The 20,450-nt window shown below is 42.2% G+C and overlaps 1 protein-coding gene across 2 annotated transcripts in view; it reads right to left on the bottom strand.

Moving 5' to 3' along the window:
• Positions 1-20,450, bottom strand: part of ITPK1 (inositol-tetrakisphosphate 1-kinase) — a 121,859-nt gene that overhangs the window by 12,238 nt on the left and 89,171 nt on the right. For both annotated transcript variants that reach the window (XM_053376406.1, XM_053376414.1), the window contains exons 5-6: positions 987-1,085; positions 215-255 (exon numbers count right to left, since the gene is read on the bottom strand). In XM_053376406.1, coding sequence (XP_053232381.1) covers positions 215-255; positions 987-1,085 — 140 coding nt within the window. The remainder of the gene's footprint in view (positions 1-214; positions 256-986; positions 1,086-20,450) is intronic.

Raw genomic sequence — 20,450 nt, 5'->3', positions numbered from 1 at the left:
AACAGTTAACTGTGATGCCCAGTATGAGTTATGAGACAATTAGCAATGACTTCTGAATTTTTTAAAAAAAGAGAAGAACCTTCCCTACTTCTCCTTCAGATATATAAACAAAACTACCAACGGGGGCAGTTTCTCTCCTCCTTTTCTACTAGGACTCCCAACAAAGGCACTTTTTAATTTTTCATCAGGCAGAAGATGGGAGATAAATACTCACCTCATGCGAGTTGGTTCCATGGGCCACTCTTGTCTTACAGACTACACAAACAAAAAAAGGAGAAATGCTAACTTTGAGTAAATAGGGTAGAACTTAACCAAAACACTCTTCACTGTGACTACCAGAGCCCTGCTGGGGGCAAGGGGGTCAGCACTGGTAACAGGTTGTGCTAGTACATTTTGGGGCCTAATGCAAAGGGATGGTTTTAACCTTTAAAGCACTACGTGGACTGGGCCCAATTTTTTTGTTCGTCTGCCTGCAGCCTGCCCCAACCTGACCACATGTTAAGATCAGCTTTGTGGGCCCTCCTGGTGTGTCCACCCACATGGTTTGTAAGATGAGTGGCCATGGGAAAAGGGACTTTCTCTATGGTGGCTACCACAGTTTTGGAATACCGTTCTCTCAATGCCACCAATATAATAAGGGACCCGAGTCTTTCACAGTGACCCTGGAAAATCATTCCATACAATCCAGAAAGAATCAAACAATGGGGAAATCTGTTCCATAACACTGTGATGCTTGGTGAGAGCTTCCTGCATAATATGTAGTGTACAGCACACACAGTAAATCAAAGACACACACATTAGTCTAGGGGTGGGGGAACGTTTTCCAGCCTAGGGGCCACATTCTATTCTGGGCAATGTTCCGAGGTCCACAGCCAAGTACTGTTTTCAACCTTCTTTTCTGAGATGTGCTGATTATCAGAATACATTTCAGGGGATAATACTCTAGTTGCCTATTATTAGGTGAAATGCAAAGTCTGTTGACGTACTGAACGGGAATGCAATTCCATTCTTCTCTATTTGCTGCAACGTGTCACCTCCACAAGCACTTGTCAACTCCATAAATGGTGGAGAACAGATCCTTTCATCTGAAAAACAAGTGGGGAGGGAACAGAGAGAGTAGATTGAAGCAGTCTGTCCGCATTGTTCAATTTGTGCCAGTACTGGCTTTCTAAGGAACAGTTTTGAACCCAATATTTACAACATTCTCTTCCCTTTCCCCTTATGCCTGAAATCTGGAGGAGCTCACTTCATGCATCTAGTCCATAAAACCTTATGACACAATAGATTTGTTAGTCTTTAAGGTACTGCAGAACAAAGTGGCCTGCCCTGCACATCATGTCAGACTATAATGTTTAACTATGGGCAACGCAAATGCACAACATTTGTTCTTGGCTTACCATTTGTGGTTTGTTTTGAGGAATCAAACCACGAGCACAAGTTTGGACAACACAACAAACCAAAAGCTAGCTGCTTGTTGCTCCCAGCTCAGCAAAAATGCAGAACAGCAAAGTGGGGACATTTGAGCATGAGCACCAATATGCTTCTCACTCACATTTAACCATTGCTAACCACACTGACTATCATTTAATGTAGAGGTCCTAAGCTAGGATACCTTGGGAGGCTCAAACTTAATAGCATATGATCATGAGAAACAAAATCTTGTTCTCTTCTTTATCTATGCAATGAAACTAAAACATTGCTGAAATTTTAGCATTGATTAAAAGCCTATTTTAAAAAATAAATTTATAATCTTTAATAAGTTTACAAAAGTATGGAAGTAATGAAAACATCCACACAGAACATTCATAGGGGAATCATAGCTATGCTGTAACATTACACTACATACAAAGTCGGAACAGTTTCTTTCAAGTTATTTTGGATGCAAACATATCAATTATATCATTAAAATCAGTAAGTCCACAGTTCATCATTTTCTATGCAGAGCATGCTTAGATCAGACAACCAATCTCAGGACATTGTTGACCGTAAATCATTCTTTATCCTTCTTAGTCTAGAAAATGATCTTTTGCCAGTACAGTTTGTGACCATTAAACAGAGGAACAAACTGAAAATTGTTTCCACATTGGGAAAAGCTGTCCAAATTTTCTCCAGGAATATTATTTGATACATATCTTGGTGGTGAGCTTGTTTAACGCACAGGTGGAAGTGCAAGAGATCATGGACTAGACTAACCTCAGCATCCTTTGGATACTCTTGCATCAGCATCTCAACACCATTGTGAATCTGTTCCTTGGCTATTTGCAGGTTCACCAAAAATGGAAAATTGCCAGCTGCATTCCTATACACAGTTGCTGTTCTGTCTAGGTTGACTTCAAGGCCATCCATGACAGGGATAAATGAATTTACCCTAAACTTGTCTCTTAGAGAAAGTTTGTCTAAGGCAGTGATGGCCAAACTTGGCCCTCCAGCTGTTTTTTGGACTACAACTCCCATCATCCCTAGCTAACAGGACCAGTGGTCAGGGATGATGGGAACTGTAGTCCCAAAACAGCTGGAGGGCCAAGTTTGGCCATCACTGGCCTAAGGCTTCGGGTGCTGTCTCAGAGTAAATTTTGCTTGCTGTTCGATTTCATCAAAATTAGCCTGAATGTTTGATACAGACTGCAATAGTGAGCTGTAAATATCTGCACATGTGCTCATTTTGCAAACTTTGGAGTGACTTGCTAACCCTATGAGATTGGTCTAGCAAATGCCTCCAAAGGTGAAGCATGAAAATGAATTCAAATTCTTCCATTTTCTGCAGAAGATTTTCACCCTGTCATCTAGTATCTCCTTTTTCAGTTTCATCACAAGCTTTCTTGTCAAGTTTGTTAACATGGAGTCCATATGATTTTTAGAATTTGCATGGGTTTGAACAAGATAAGCGTGGTGCCAATCATCAAATCCAGAAGAAGATAGAGCTATAGTTGAGGTAGTTTGGTTAGAGAAAAGTCTACAGAACAGTAGACTGCGTAGGTTTCTCCATTGACTTTGATGGAGTAGAATAAATTATTTGAGCAGAACCAGGCTGGGTTTTTGAATGCTTGCTTCAAAATGGCAAAAGGTCCATCGCAGTGCTAATATTCCAATGGACCTTTGTCCAGTGTTCTGAACACATGCATTGCTTAATAGCTGACTTTATCATTTGAATCCGAGTAGCTTTAAAGCCTCCATGAACTTTACTAAACAGACTCATACATCATGTGCTTAATGTTACTTAGCAACTGGGCCTAGAGAGTAAAATCTGCCTTTTTTTAAAACAAACAAACGAACAAACAAACAAACAAACAAACAGGCAAGAGGCCAAGGCCCCTCTAGAGTCTGAGTCTCTGGGCTCCAGCCCACTCAGCCCATATGTAAACCTGGCACTGGGTGGCAACTGCCTATTGGGCAATTTGGAAGCACTGTGGCAAGCTGACAGGTGAGCAGGACAACCCACCTATTGATCTTCTGACATCGCAATTATGCAAAGTGATTTGACGCTTGCGTTGACCACCACACCTGCCAAAGTTGGCCAGAAATGTTCCCTACCCTTGGGTTTAACATGAGATACAAACACGGCCATTGTTTTTGCTGCAATAGACTAACACTGTTACTCCTCCGGAGGTTTTGCTTCTTTTAGTTATTCAGAGGACGTCTATTTTTGGCTTTCCCTTTGAAATATGGGAGGGCATCCTTGAGCATCATTATGATGTCTGAAATGTGGATAGAGAAAATTATGGCCCATACAACCAGCTGGAAGCAGTCTTCTACAAGGTATTTGAAATTTATTTGAAGTTTATTTTCAGATATGGGACTGGCACATCCTTCAGTCCTTCAGACTGACACTCCCTTCCAGAAAAGGGAAAGTGCAGTTCTATTTATTTATCCTATTAACTTATGGCTACTTTTTGCCTACCCTTCATCCCGAAGCGGGGTACAGATACATAATAAAAATACACACAATCACAAAGCACACCATAATATACAAACTCATTCAATACATCAAAACTGGAAGAGCAACTAAAAATACAAAGCAGGCTATCTATTGCCATGGAGGCACAGAGAACAGAGACAGCTCCTCGTGCATGGGCAGAAAAAGACTGGGACAGGTGCTCCTTTCATTTGTTTAGGTCCCATGCTGTTTATGGCTTTAAAGATAAGCATTGCCACTTTGCATCTGGCCCAGAAGCAGCTAGTGAGACAGCCACTGCCATATCATTACAGTGATAGAAACTGAGGTTGCTAGAACACGGGTCAGTGGCTGGGCTACCCCTGTTCAGGAAAGGCAAACCAGCCAAAGTTGGTAAAAGGCATTCTGGGCCACCAAGGCATTGACAGACGTGGATCTAGGAGTCCCACCCTAAGTAGGCATCTGCTTCTTCTAGGGGGAACAGTCCCACCTAGACCAGGCTGTACACCTAATTTTAAGTGGTGTAGCCAGGGGAAGACGGTGTGGCAGCACTTCTCTCCTGCTTGGAGGTGGGGAATAAGTGACTGCTTCCCTGCCTTCCTATTCACCTCTTGACTCTAAGGCTGCCCTGCTTCTGAACATCCATATCCATTCCTTGTGAAGAAGAATAAATTCAATTAGGGGCCGTACATGATTTATTGAAGTTTGCAGAAGCATAAAGTAACGCTACCAATTCTTGTTCTTAACCTGCGAACTAAGTTTCAGTTCAGATTCAAGTGCATGAATCTAGTTGTATATGCTAGTCTAACTTGCATAAGCATATACAATTGGCCCATTGCCCATGCTGGCTGGGTGCTAATAGGACAACATCTGTAGTATCACAGGTTCACCATCCCTGCCGTTAAGCCATTATTTTATTGCAATGCATTGTAGCAGGCAAACAACTTGTAAGAAAGGGAGGATGACAGACAAACTGATGTTTTGAGGTCGCCTTGGATCTAAAAATAACACCTTCCAAACAAAATTAAGTTCTCCCGGCTTCAAAGCTTCTTTCTCCTTGCCATGATGAAACAGGCACCAGCATTTGAAAGTGACAGGACTGCAATACTTTTAAGTTCCTGGGCAGAAGAAAGTTCCTTAACTTCAATTAAGGATTTGCGCCTGATTTAACCAAGATACAAGGGATTCTTTCTGGCCTTGATTGAGTCCCCATCCACATGTCTAAAGCTCACAAATATCTATTGGCGCCAGCCATGTAAATTCAAAGAGAAGTCTAGTTCCACCTTTGCTCCCTCAGCTTGTCTTCCATGGAAACTCAAATTGGGAAAAAAAAACCCTACAGAAGATTTGTTTTGTATGTACGACACCATCACCTATTTTCAGCATTCATTCTGTGCCGCTGCCAAGAGTGTCCTACTCTCCAATGATCTCAAGCACAGGTGCACTGAGGGTCAGGGAAACTTCTCCTTGGAGGACACAGCCTACTCACAAAAAGGATGGGGGGGGGAGGGCAATACATGTATACTTACTTACATACCCATCACATTAACTCTCAGACATGGTGCTGTTTCAAAGCATGCCACCATCTTTTGCACAATGCTCAGGGGAATCACAAAAGATTCAAAAGTGAACCTTGAAGCTGAAATGAAATATGACCGGAACGTAGTGGAAGATGTAAGGGCACATGGGGGTAACACAAACTTTTGTCCCGATCAAGGTCCACATTCCCGTAGGGGCAAATCTTGTTGAAGGTGGGTAAATGAAAGTGTTCTGGGTTCAAAATAATCATGGCTACTTTAGATTGGAATTCCTAATCCTACACAGAAACAAACATACTGCATTTAATGCTGTTGTCATTGTATAAGTATGTAGAGGATTGTGTGTTGTGTGTGTGTACAACGCACCTACTGTTTTCGAAAGTGCATCATTTCTGACTTTAGTGTGCTACAGACACACACACAAATGAGTGGCAAGAAAGGGAAGTGAATGAGTAGGTAGGAAGGAACACTAATGGGATGGAAGATAATGGCAGCTTCAGGTACTGGGAACTGCATAAAATAAGGTTGGAGTTGCATGAGGCCCAATGGCTACAGGTTACCAACCTGTGACTCAAGGAAGAGGGTAAATGAGATCAGAGGCACAGGAGAGAGAAAAGGGGGGTTAAGCAGGAGGCATTCTGAATTCCCCAGAACTGGTTCACTTTTGACCTTCGGTGAGCTTAAAAAGGCAGCTGATACTGCAAATGGGGAACCCAGCAGATGCCACCCTCTTCCAGTGAACAGGCTCTTCCTTCTCAAATGCTGTTTTGAATCAAGTGAAAGCCTACCATGACACTAGTCAATTACATTCAACATCAAGAGAAAATTAGTAAACGAACAAGCTTGAAAACATCCCTATGAAACTTGAGTAACTGTGTTTAAGGACATCTGGCCTCACAGCCTCCAATGGCAACTAGGAAGGTATGCATTTCAGTGAATTGATATGGCTGTGACCCACAACCTGCACACATTTAAAGCCAAGTCTAAGGTTTAGAACAGATAACGTAAAGCATGAACAAAGTGCATCTCCTTCCAAACTGAAATAATTAAGAGATTTCATAGTTTCCTGGTATGTGAAGGCAGAAGTTTGCCTTAATTACTCAGTACATGATGGATTTCCCCCTGCCCCCAAGAGCATTTAATAAGTTTTGAAATGGTGGCAGCTAACCTAAAAGCAGAAATACACTTGTCTGCAGCTCCCTATTAGTGCCACCTTTATCTGCAGCTTGCCAGTGAAAGCATCTCACCTCCTCTGCCTAGGCCCTTTTATCATACAGAGAAAGCTACTGGCTTTGGGGAAACGAGAGAGTCAGTATAGAGCAAGAAGCATTTAATAGCAGATTTCACTGTTTCATCTCATCTCCCACGAACAAAATAGATTTGAGACCCAGTTATGTCATACTAATCCAAGGCTCGAGTAAACAACTACTGGTCCAACCCCCTCCTCTCCATGAAGGCTATATCAAGAAATCTTAGCTGCATACCAGCGTTAGGTAGCTGCTGTGGTTTCTCAGCAAAGCAAATGGTTTCCATGGGTGATAACCAACAGAAGAATAAAAACAGTAACTAATGTTCATTGGCAGGTTAGGACTGGGCAGCACGGAGTGGCCAGCATAAGAACAGACCACTGCATAAGAACAGGCCATTATTTCTGTGCTGCAATGAAACAACTGCCCTGTTAACAGTGCTCAATTCAGTGTTGGTAGACCGCCTGACGCAGAGGTGGGCAGAACTTCGGTGTGTGGAAGAAAACTCAGTTCCCTTCTTTGTTTTTATAGCAAGAATAAAACCAGCCTGTTTACAACTGTTTCAACACACAATTCCCTTGGAAGGTATAAGGAAACTTAAAATCATTTTCTAAATTTGAAAGAGTCTACATGCCCAAGATTACATGGAATGCCAACAAAATATTCACTGCTGTAAGAAAAAAATCAAGTTACAAGGGACTCTATGACAAAGAACAGATTAAGAACAAACATCTACCAAGAATAGAGAGTCAGTGTGGTGTAATGCTTTGAGTGTTGGACTAGGATCCTCACTCAGCCATGAAGCTCACTGGGTGACCTTGGGCCAGTCACCATCTCTTAGCCTAGCCTACGTACCTCACAGGGTTGTTTGAGAGGATGAAACAGGGAGGAGGAGAACCATATACACCACCTTGAGATCCTTAAAAGATACTGGGGGAATATAAATGTAATAAATAAAATAGTTATGAGTGGGTGGGGTGGGATGTAAGGGCAATGTAAGTAATAACGTAAGGACACAGCTATATCAGGCAAAAATCCATCTGGCCACAGCATTTATCTCCAACAGTTGGCCAGCCAGATGTCTCATGAAGCTTATAAGCAATGTTTGGCAAATGTAAGTTTGCTCCTCAAAGGGCTACTTGGATTGCAAATATCTGTTGGGGAAACTACATCTCCCAAGGGCCACTGGGGTTCTTCCTGGCATGCAACCAGCACACTGAAGGGGAGAGGCAGGGAGAAGTTCGTTCCTCCTCTTTCTGGGACCAAAGTGCCAGCTGTGTGAGTCTCATTTAAAAGGGAAACAGGGAGGTAGTCAGTGTGTGAATGGGAGGAAGGAATGACTTCCGGATTGGTTTCGGAAAAGAAGCCAAGTCATTTTTTTTATTTTCCAAACGAATCTGACGTGAGCTGAGAGGAAGTCACCCATCTCCACTGGCAGTGAAGCCTGTAGGTTAATTTATGAAGTGTAAACGTCTTTCACCCATGTAAACTTGTGGCCACACAAACTTCACTGTGGTCCTCAATTAGGAAAAGAGGAGACAAATTGTATGCCCCAATCTCTTGGAGACCTAGTATTCAGTCCAGTGCTGGTACTTACTTCTGAGTGTACACATCTAAGCTTGCACCATTGGAAGGCAGCTTCTATTTCAACAGCAGAACTAAATCAGAGGGAATTTTCTTTTAAAGAGAGGAGGGTGAAAAAAATCCTGACTTATTCAGGGCAGCTCTGCACAGTTTACTGTGGACTTGCTGCTGTTTATGCATTCATGTCTTTTCACAGCATCCACACAAGTTCTCCTCGAAAAATGCTACCCCATGTTCACCCCTGCACAAACCCCATTTATTTGTGTGTCTTTGTGTGGACATTGCAAAAGACTTGCGTGCATTGCATGCACAAGTACTGAGTCCACAATAAACAGCTGTGAGAAGCGCCCACAATGTACAGGTCAATTCTTGTTTCAGTGGCAGAACATTTCACCTGCAAAATCAGAACTAGAAGATTAAGAGGATACCCTTTGTTATATCAGTTTACTGTTGCAAATGCAAAAATAAGGTTTGTTGTTTTATTTTGCTGAGTAGCGGGTAGGTCCCGTTAATAGAAACTTTGTGTGCTTACATCTCTCTCTTGGGAAAACACAACAAATACATCCAATTTTCCAACATGGCACAGTTCTTGAAACCCTTTGACAGTATAAGCAAGATTTTTTTTAAAAAACAAAGAATCGGTGGTGCATAATGTTTGTATGTTATGGTGCCAATGCAGTTACCTGCCTTTCTACTGCTGGCAAGACATATTAAAGCTAGTGTTATCACCCTGTTGCGTTAGCATTTTGAGAAGTCAACACCGGACACTATGGTTCTAGAGGTATTCCAACACACCGCTGTTAAACCGCTTCTTGTGGAAGGATGAAAGAGAAGCTATGACCCAAAGAACGATTTTGTAAGTGCCTGAAAGGGACCGGTGTGGTTGGCCTTTCTGTAAAGAGCAGCAAACAAATGCTAGTGCTGCTTTATTTCCCATCTCCACTGTCTCTATGGCGGGTCCACCTATGCCACAGTTAGATTCACAAATTTCTGCAGCCCTGCTGTAAGGAACATACTTCTTTCACTGGGGCCAAGAGCACTAACCAGGCCATTCCCTGCCCCCTAACCTCAGAAACAGGGGCTGCCCATCTAGAGAGAATGAAGATATTCCAGGCATAGTTATCTATACCATGAAAGTTTCTGTGGGTGACAATAGTTAACTAAAGTGGGAAACGGTTTCTTTCTAAACCACCATCGCAACAAAACGTTGCGTCACTACTGCATAGCAACAGCCAACATGCGAAGCGCTTTCTTGGCAGCTTTGAACTACCAGCTATGCACTGCGGTTGGCATCTATGTTAACATCAATTAAAAAAACCACACATTAAAGGCCACACACTCAACACCATCACAAACCCAGTAGGTGATGTCTATGTGGAACAGCCTGGAATTGCTTCAGCTGCTATCAAACATATGGTAATTTCATGAAGCCAATTCCTTTTCGGTTCTGCTGGTGGTGGTTACATTGGTGCCCATCTTGGAGAGGTATATATATATATATATATATATATATATATATATATATATATACACACACCTAATTTGCACAGTCTTTGCACCTTTGGAGGGCAGCATTTCCCAGCAGAGCAGCACACTGGGAAAAGGTCAGACTGGAAGAGCAGCAGCTTGAATTCCACTGAAGGGAAACAAGCAACCCCTTTCATGAAAGGATGTTAACAACAAGCCCCTTTCAACCACTGCCCTCAGTCCAACAATGAACTCAAGGGACAGTACAATACCTGCTACAAGCTGAGGAGAGACTTCCTTTAAAGGCAACACACACCACACATACACATATGCAGAGTCCCAACATTATTCACAATCTGCTCAAGACAGACTGTTGCTGCCACAAATAGCAGTTTGCACTCGGAATGCTTCCCAGAAGAAAATTTCTCAACACTTTTTCTGAGTAATGAAGTCACTGGTCTTTTAGGAGTAATACCTATGGTGAATGGGATTCTACAGGTGGCCTACAGCAGGTGAGACCTTTGCTAAAACATCTCTTAATGGCTATGAAATCATCCAGGGGAGCTCCATTAGTAGTCTCCCATATTACAGATACCCAACTGGCCTCAACCAGAAGTCAGGTATTTAGGGTTGCCAGTTGTATGCTATGTATGGAACACTCTTCCAGCAGAGATTTGGTAGGCATCATTGCCTTTGACTTTCAGGTGTCCTTTGAAGGTGTCTTTATGCTGACAGGTCTGTTCAGTTTAAATTTCTCAAGATTGTTGTTTGGTCGTTTAGTCGTGTCCGACTCTTCGTGACCCGATGGACCAGAGCATGCCAGGCACTCCTGTCTTCCACTGCCTCCCGCAGTTTGGTCAAACTCATGCTGGTAGCTTTGAGAACACTATCCAACCATCTCGTCCTCTGTCGTCCCCTTCTCTTTGTGCCCTCCATCTTTCCCAACATCAGGGTATTTTCCGGGGAGTCTTCTCTTCTCATGAGGTGGCCAAAGTATTGGAGCCTCAGCTTCACGATCTGTCCTTCCAGGGAGCACTCAGGGCTGATTTCCTTCAGAATGGATAGGTTTGATCTTCTTGCAGTCCATGGGACTCTCAAGAGTCTCCTCCAGCACCATAATTCAAAAGCATCAATTCTTCGGCGATCAGCCTTCTTTATGGTCCAGCTCTCACTTCCATACATCACTACTGGGAAAACTATAGCTTTAACTATAAGAACCTTTGTTGGTAAGTTGATGTCTCTGCTTTTTAAGATGCTATCTAGGTTTGTCATTGCTTCTCAAGATTAGCTGGCCATTTAAACAATTATTTTATATTGTTTTAAGGGCATTTTATATTTTATTGGTGTTGCAGATATTGTTGTACACTGCCTTGGTAATTTATGTGAGATGGTGGTATAGAAATACTTGTATAAATAAATAAGGCAGACTAAACAACTAAGATGCCCAGGGAATCAGAAAAAAAGCTTTGATATGGCACTGAAATGCTAACAGGTTCAGTGGCACCAGTTGTACTTCGTTGGGGAGGATGTACCACAGTTAGGGTGCTGTAACAGAGAAGCCTCTCTCCCTTGTTGGCGTGACGTTGGTAGAAGTACTTTAAGATCACCAACCTCTAGTCCAAGCCTTGATTCTATTAGTGGGGTAGGAGAGCTGGAAAAAGAATTCACTTCTGGCAACCAATGTGCCCCTTTGGTTTCCAACAGTACATGGGCAGAAGCGTCAAAAAAGCCTGGGACACAAATTTTCATGGCCCGCTAGCAGCTATTTATCAGAAGGCTTAGTTTGGTCAGAATTGAGTATACACTTTCAGAATTAATACTAAATACATTACTTCTGGTAAATCAGGCACAGTAGTTGCTAGAGGGCTATGAAAATTTGTGTCCCAGGATTTTCAAACTCTTCTACCCATGTACAATCTGAAACCAAAGTGGCACATTGGTTGCCAGATGTGAAATATATTGTCATTATTTTCTGCTCTCCTACCGTGTGTGTGTGTGTGTGTGTTTACTAACTTGCTGTCTTGATGTAAACGATAGGCTCAGAGAAAAATAATAGAGACCAGTGCTGTCTTGATGTAAACGATAGGCTCAGAGAAAAATAATAGAGACCAGTGCAAAACTAATCCATAAATGCCAGTCTCCAGCTGCACAGCTATCAGGAACTTTATGTACGGAATTTTAGTTTGATACTTGTGTGTTAGGAAGTCACCTCAGATATTGGGGGGGGGGGACCCTCAATGGGCAGGAACAGGCCTAACCCCCTCCTTCAAATTGCAGAGCAGCAAACCTGGAATTTGCTTCATGACAGCTTAATTCATCTGAATTTATGTTGTCCTAACAAGAGACTCTGAATTGCAATATAAGGTAAATCAAATAGAGAGCTGACATTCTGGCTGCTTTTCAGAGAAGAAACACAGCTAAATTCAACAATCTGGACACTTCTCACCATAGTCCAGTATGGCTTGTATAAAATAGGCTTTGATTTATTAGACAATCTATTTCCTTTCTGTCTGAGTTATTTAGTATCCCTTTCTAGACTTTAGTTTGTTTTTCTTTTCAGCTGTTTACAAGCTCAAATTTAGCTTTCAGAAAGTTTGGCTAGACAGAACTTAACGCATCACCCCAAATTACCAGAATGGGGTCCTTTTCTATATAAATGTATCTAGAACATTTGCATAAATGTTTTTGTGTTATCCTTTCTTATTTCAACACCAGAACTGGCCTGATTTTATACAAAGGACCCCCCCCGGGGGGGGGGGAGAAGGAGCACCAAAATTATGTTATTAGCATGTAAAAGCTGCAGTGTTTCTTTTGTGACAGAACTCACTGGTGTGAAGCGCCGCCACCACTTTTTCTGCTTTTTGTGGCAGCCATTTTGTGCTGGCACCTTCAGCACTTTTATCAACATATGAGTACCAGCACCTTATTTCTTGCCAAGAAAAGAAGGAAACACTGAACAGCTGCTGTGCAGTAATACTGCAGTGGAACAAAGGGAACGCGTTTCCCAAGTTTTGAATTACATCCTATAACATCCAAGCATTAATTAAAAAAACAACAACAAGTAGCATTTTAAAACACCAGGGGCCCGGCCCAGGAATACCTGGGCAAATAGGTGAGTTTTTAGCGCGGAACACCAAAAAATAGTTGGTGCCTCCAAAGGGAGATCGTTATACAAAGCAGGTGAAATCCTACTCCTAGTAGTTAAGAAATGCTGTTTACCTTCCCACTGCAGTGGTACCTATTTATCTACCTGCACTGGCGTGCTTTCGAATTGCTAGGTTGGCAGGAGCAGGGACAGAGCAATGGGAGTTCACCCTGTCGCGGGGATTCAAATCGCTGACCTTCTGATCAGCAAGCCCAAGAGGCTCAGTGGTTTGGACCACAGCACCACCCACGTCCCATGCATTCTGAACTACGGGATAGTTTTGAACATGTTTAAGGTATTGTTATTGACTTTAAAAGGTGTAAACAGCTTGGAATAGGAGTATCTCAGAGAAAGCCTCACACCGACTCCCCAACCCCCACCTGATCATCAAAGGGGGCACTTCTGGTTGTTTGATGTCTTGTGGAAATCCATTTCCGTGGACTCTGGTTTCCGTCACAGTGTCCTGCTGCACCAGAAGCGGTTTAGTCATGCTGGCCACATGACCCAGAAAGCTGTCTGTGGACAAACGCCAGCTCACTCGGCCTGAAAGCAAGATGAGTGCCTCAACCCCCCAGTCACCTTTGACTGGACTTAACCGCCCAGGGGTCCTTTACCTATATTCAGAATGCATCTGGGAGAAATTACATTTAAAAAGTCACCAACAAAATGTCAACAGAGAACTGACCATCCCAATGCACTAGGTCCCCCACCCCGCCCCTGAGTCTTCAAACATGCCTAAAACCAGGCAGAGGTTCTTCCTATTATCTGTTCCCTGGTACTTCTAACTGGAGATGAGAGAAATTGAACCTGGTCTGTGATCTGTCACAGAGCTATGGCCCCTTCACATGTGTAGACCTACTCCCAAGACAAAAGTAGTTTTTGTTTTTTACCCTAGGAATTGTTTATTCATGTGCAAATATACTCAGCTTTAAATGACTAGAAAATCCTTAAGTTTATTTATCAGTTGTGTTTTAATCAGGTGAGAGCCCCAAGCCATGTCTCTGCTGAAAGCTTGTTTCGGAATGAAAAAGAGAGATCAGCTCTCCCCTCCCTGCTGCTCCCAATCCTATGTAATAGGATGCATTTATTCCCAGGCAGTTATTTTGTCATTGTTGAAAGAACATCCTGTCCCCAGCACCTGTTTCTTCAGTCTCCATGAATAATGAATTTGCTGCAAATGTGTTTGTCTGCTGGTCAACACTGCTTACTATTTTCTTTAATGTACCAAAGTAGTTTTAGAAGGAGATGATCTTTCTTTCTTGCTCTGCTTCACAAGAATAAGCACTTTCTATACGGAAAATGGGAGGGATACCCTCCCTCCCCCACCGCCAACCAGTAGGCGAGAGAAAGCCACCCTTTTCAGCCAATATCCACTGAACAAGGAACTTGCCTTCTGCTTACATTCCCAAAAAATCGAAGGCTCAAATGTTTGTTTCTGTCTCACAACATGGTTGCGTTTATTCCACTGAATGTGCAAAGCTGCCAAGGCTTCTTTTGATGGGCAAGTCTTTTCAAGTGGAGTACCTCTGAATGTGACAGACTTTAAAACAACAACAACAACACACAGAGACACACCTCTGGCTTTTTAGCCATCTGATCAAATATGTGGCACAAGATCATCTGATTCAGCCATCTGAGTTTCTTTCTGTTCAAAGGAAGGAGAAGGAGAAGGAGAAGGAGAAGGAGAAGGAGAAGGAGAAGGAGAAGGAGAAGGAGGAGGAGGAGGAGGAGAAGAAGAAGAAGAAGAAGGAGGAGGAGGAGGAGGAGGAGGAGGAGGAGGAGGAGGAGGAGGAGGAGAAGGTCTAGATTTGGGCCACTTATCACAACTGGTTTTCAACACCAGAACATAACCCCAGGAGATGTGAAGCAGGACAGGAATATTAGATCATCCTTTTGATAATGGATAGGCAACTGTTAGTCCTCCAAAAGTTGTTCGGACAATAATTTCTATCATCGTCAGTGCCATGCTAGCCGGGGTTCATGAGAGCTGCAGTCTATCATCTGGAGGGCCACGATCCCTATTCTTGAGGGGAAAGTGAGTAAAGAGGATTTGCCTTTGCTATATTGGAAAAGGCTCAAGCTATTTGGTAGGTCAGAACCTGCTGCAAACCACCATAATTGATTTTTTTTCTTCCCAAAAATGGCACTTAATTATGAATCACAATGGAGTGCTTTGAAAACCCAGCACATATGCTTTTGGCTTCCTACAAGATCAAAACGAGGAGGACTGAAAATGGTTGGAAATGGCTCAGATAGTGAAAATTGGTTTCAATCAAAGCCTGCCGCTATGAAAGTATGTGCACTTAGTGACAGCGGGAAGGTATGTCTTCACCTTTTTCTTTTACCTTGGGAAGGAGCTAAGAAATGAAATGCATGTAGTTCTAAGAAGCCTACACATCTACTAAAAGGCATCCCTGTAATATAACAAAATTGACCATTTAAGAAATCTGAACCTTTCTCAACATCACAGCCTTACTTCAACGCCTATTTTCCCTTTCTCCTCTACTGTATTATTTCTGGATCACAAGAGACAAGAGGGGGAAGAAGGAGAAAGGGGTAAAAATAAAGAGGCATACATTTACAGAAAACAACTGCCTTGACACTATCTAGTCAGCCATCTTTTAGAGTTGTGCCTATGGAAACTTTTGGAGTTGGAAAATAAATCAGAATAAGTAGCAAATCTAAAAACAAACCAGCTTTGTTTTGGAAACAAACATGACCTTTCTTGGTCACTCAAGCCAGTAAAGACTTAGTCCCATAAAGCTTGAAAAGTTGAGAGCATTCTCAGTTTAGAAACGTTATGAAATCAGGTTACCTGCAGCGTTGCAAACCCCGCAATCCTAGAATGTTACAGGGCTGCAAAAGTCAAGTTTTCCCTTGCAGGAAATACAGTTACTGGTAGTAAGAAGTTAAAAAAACCCAAACCCAAATATAATAGCATTTCCCAAACTGAGTTTGCAGGATCAGCTTTACCATGGAGTAGCTACTTCAGACAAAGTATTCTGTAGGGGTGCTATTTTACTGCTTTCTCTTTGGACCCCTTCATACAAAGAGGGAGTCATGCAGTCAAGGGACAACAGGGCTGTGCTGTTGGCCCTGACATCCAACAGGTATAGACAATTACACACATCCAGCTCCCAGGGAAGCCTACACATGCAGGATTTCCCTCTGCGGGTGTCCATGCCTAACATGTGGGTGTTAGGGGTGTGGCCAGTAGATCTGGAAAACCCTGAGGATTGAGCCACTAGTGCAACTCAGCAATAGGGCGCACCACTTTGCCTATAGAAACCCCCTCGCCCCCAGGTTTAGTACCCTAACTTCATCTGGGGAGAAGGATATCTGATAGAGCCCTTTACCTGCTCAAGACCTTGCAGTCTCAGTCAAGTGTACTTGGGCTAGATGAAGTAGTATAATTGGTACCCTGTTCCGAAACATATGCCAAGATCCAATTGGAAATATGAAGTGCTCCACATGCATACCCGAGAGCCTTTTAGGACACACACACCCCATTACACTGCTGACAACCACCACCACCCCGGGTAAAATCCTGAACGTTGGGGAAATCTCCAAGGCAGCATTTGGTATTCAATATAGTTCAGAGAGCTTGCAGCCAGATGGGGAAATTGGGTAAGGGATTCTGCTTTGTCAAAGGGTCAGGATCTCTTCGGATCACAGGCACACTTGGTTGTTAGTTCCATTATTTTGGAGAAACTGTTCCAGCGGCTTTTATTCAGGTGAACCAGCCCTAGTTATCAGAAATAAAAGGAGGCTTTAGAACAGTCAAGAAACCCGCTGAGAGAAAGACAGAGAACAGCAGTTATCAAAAATGAAGCATTCGCAGAGCCTAACTTAACCAGATCCACACTAATAATAATAATAATAATAATAATAATAATAATAATAATAATAATAATATGTATACTCTGCCCATCAGGCTGGGTTGCCCCAGACACAAAGTCAACAATGTGCTGATCTTTGTTGAAGGAAAGGCACTGCAATTAATTTAGAAAGAGAAGTAGCTAGATATTTCTCAGTCAGCCGTGAAATATTATTATTAAAAAAAATGTTGCTCTTATCGTGCTTTCCCGAATCACTCGAATAATGAGTGGGTAAGGGAAGCATGCAAGAGAGAACAAGAGGTCAATTCAGGAGGCAAGAATTCTTTAATCTGTTTTCCCTTTGCATCACGAAGCAGCTCTTTCTTTCTTAGACGTAGCCCCAAAATGTAGCTTTGGATTTAATCAACAGGGTGAAAATAGCTACAGGTAGAACACGGCACTCTGGGTAATTCCATTCATCTTGTACTTGCTTTTCACGACACAATCCTAGCACAGGAGTGCTAGTTATTGATAGCCCACGGCAGTGACAGGATTATCTAAGAAAATACTCAATTCATAACTGTGATAAAGCAAGCAATCCTCCTTTGGGTAACAGGGCACAACTTAATGCAGACCTCACAATCCTCTTGTGTCTACAGTGCAATAAATAAAACAGAAACAGCCGGCACTTCACTGTAACTAAATGTCTGAACAAGAGCAATTGTTTTAAGACGGTGTCCACGGAACTTCAATGGCTTTTTTAAATAAGAAGGAGGGAAACAAAAGCAGGCCTCCATTGCAAATAATTAAAAAGTTAGTCCCTTGTTGCAGGTTAGTTGTGGGTGTGAAAAACCTGGGGTGTATCAGTTTAATATCTGTTTGGTAGAAGGTCGTTTTGTTTTTCAAGAGATGTCAGGCAAGAATCTTAAATTGTACCCGATACCATTATGTAAAAGAACTGAGTAATACCCCTGGAGTTACGAGGGTTTAGCTCTTTAATCAGGCAGCACAATTCTTTAGATCGTGTTTTGGCAGGAGAAAAAGAATTCTTGTGGCAGCATGTCCCTAAAGTAGCAGCATTCCAAAGCTTAAGTATAATCTCCCACTTGATCAATTTTGGCCGTAGAGTGGACTGAACCCTACCACACTTTCGTAAGATCATTATACAAGAAATGTTTACCATAAAGGGTATTTTTCCTCCTCATTTTTTTTGTTGCTGTTAAAATTTTTTTAAGAGGAAGAGGTGAGATCATGAGTGGTCAGTCACCTCAGGGAGCAGATACTGAGGGGCAGCAAGCAGACAGAGCTCTGTGTGTCACAAGACTTGCACCCCCTAAGCTACCCTGCTGCCCTCAGATTCAACTGTTAGTCTGGTTGGCTTTTGTAAATGTAATAGAGGGAGACGCCATCTTGTCCTTTGCCTCAGGCAGCAAGATGCCTGGGACCAGCCCTGGTGGCCATACTTGGCCAACATTCGCTATAATGCAACACAAACATTTTCAATTTAAGTAATCTTATAAATCATCTTTTTCAGGGCCAAAGGAGCTGTCAGAGCAGTTCACAGTTAAAACAATAAAAAGCAACTATTTAAATCAAAAGATATAATACATTTAAACCACCCAATATAACATAGATCAGGGGTGGCCAATTCCCAAGGGACTGAGATCTACTGAGTAAAAAACTGGCAGTGATCTACCCACTTTTGGGGGGTTCAGGTCAAAAAGTTGTTGAGCTTTTTTTAGAAAGTCACATTCTTTGGAGGTGCAAGGCTAAAATGTTCAGCTTTTTTAGTGGAGCCAAACTTGTTGAGCTTCTTTGAGGGGAACCAGTGATCTACCAGTGATCTGCCCAGACATCCGGTGATCTACTGGCAGATCACAACCTACCAGTTGCACGTGTCTGACATAGATAAAAACAGCAAGAGTTAAAACACTGTAGACCAACAGCCCCATTCCGTTAAAAACAGTTTGAAATTTATGGTCTGTCTGAACACAACCAGAGAGGGAGCCACATGTATAATCCATGAAAGGGACCTGTTTCTTGGGCTCATCAACCACATGGAACTTACTGGCAGGCTAGATCCTGGTTCATCAGACACATCAGACACAATGGGCTTTGGCCCATCAAAGCTTATGGCACAACACACATGCTAGTCTTTAAGATACTACAACACGCTGTCCTACTTCCATTAAAAAGAACCTTTCAGGAGGATTGCAATCTGTTAATCTCTAGAATAAAATCTCCTTACAAATTCATTTTATAAGCATAGTCAACCTTGAACAGATTTTCAGGTAAACACAGATCATAAAAGCTTCCTTTAGTAGAGATATGGGAACAGAATCCTGCCTGCCTGCAAGCTGCACACTTTCTTACAGTACCTTTATGAAAATACCTTAATATGTATTCAGTTTCCTGCCCCAAAGGCATGCACTTTATTTAGGAAGTTCAATAAGCTCATTTGCATAGCTAGCAACACAGCCTCATTGAAGAGCAAAGATAAAATTAGTGTAATGGGACAAGATGACATACTTCAAAGAAAACTGCTACTGCACTGAGCACGAAAAAGCTCATATGCCTAAATCAGCTACATGTGCAAGACAAAAAATAAAAATGAAATGAAATATGTCAACTCAAGCAGCACTAACCTCAGCAGATTCATCACTTCATGCTTCATTCACCTCTAACCAATCATTCAACCCTTTCTAATAACTCTCGTCTTGAGAAAAACATACATAGTAATTCAGACAATTAACACCACCAGCATACTTGAAAAATGGCCACTGTAAAGATCCCCTCCACACTTTTGTAGCCAAACAGGTAAACTTCACCCCATTTTGCAAGTGAAAAAACCATGCAATAAATATGTAGGTAGCAGCTCAAAATCATGGAACAGCAATTCATCTATTAAAATGTGAAATGCTTTCCTTAACAAAAATTAAAAAGTGTAAAGGTTGACACACTCTGAGCACTTGTGTGTGTAAATATTTATCTATAAAATTTGAGTATAGCCCCTTAAAGATACAATATTTCCGGCACTGAAGGTTCAATGAGCAACTCCACCAAGTTGGATAAGATGCTTCTGCAATATTACTCAAGGTCCTAATTATTTGCTCCCGAAATCTCTTCCCCAAATAAGAAGAGCCTGCTGTTCTCATAGTGGCCATCCAGTGGCCGGTTGAGTTCACTTTGTAACTGAGCAATCTGATTGGCAGAGATGTAGTACTGTCATCCTTCTACCCAGTGCTATTTTTCTAGAAAAAAGAGGTTCCGGAACTCACCATGAACACCTCCCTTGCTCTCTAAGAATGGCAATGGCGCCCACCTGAGAGGTGCCGGAACTGAGTTCCGGTTGAAAAAAAGCCCTACTTCTACCCTTCCTCCTCAGATTTGCTCTGCATGGTTTACTTCAGGATAGAGGTCTCTGGTGCCATGTCATACCAAATGTGGTAGTAACAGGAGCTTTCTGGGGCTTCTTCAGGGCAAAGGCCTATACACAGGTGCAACACCTGTATTAAGATAGCTAGTATAAATAAGGTTTGGAGCTGTGTAGGAAACAGACAGAATAAAGCAAATAATATAGCAATATTTTTTTACTGGTGACATGTGAAGACAATCACTGTCTTAAGTTGTAAATAGACCAAAAAAAAGTTCAGTGTGGCTTGATAGATCCAGATTTGAATGATGAGCAGTTAGATTTGTCAGTATTGAACTTAGCCATCAATGAATGAAGACTACATTTCCAACCAGGTATCAATCCCA

The sequence above is a fragment of the Podarcis raffonei genome, chromosome 1 (genome assembly GCF_027172205.1).
Source record: "Podarcis raffonei isolate rPodRaf1 chromosome 1, rPodRaf1.pri, whole genome shotgun sequence".
Lineage (NCBI taxonomy): Eukaryota > Metazoa > Chordata > Lepidosauria > Squamata > Lacertidae > Podarcis > Podarcis raffonei.
The sequence above is the reverse complement of the archived record's forward strand: the minus strand, read 5'-3'. Positions and strand labels throughout refer to the sequence as shown.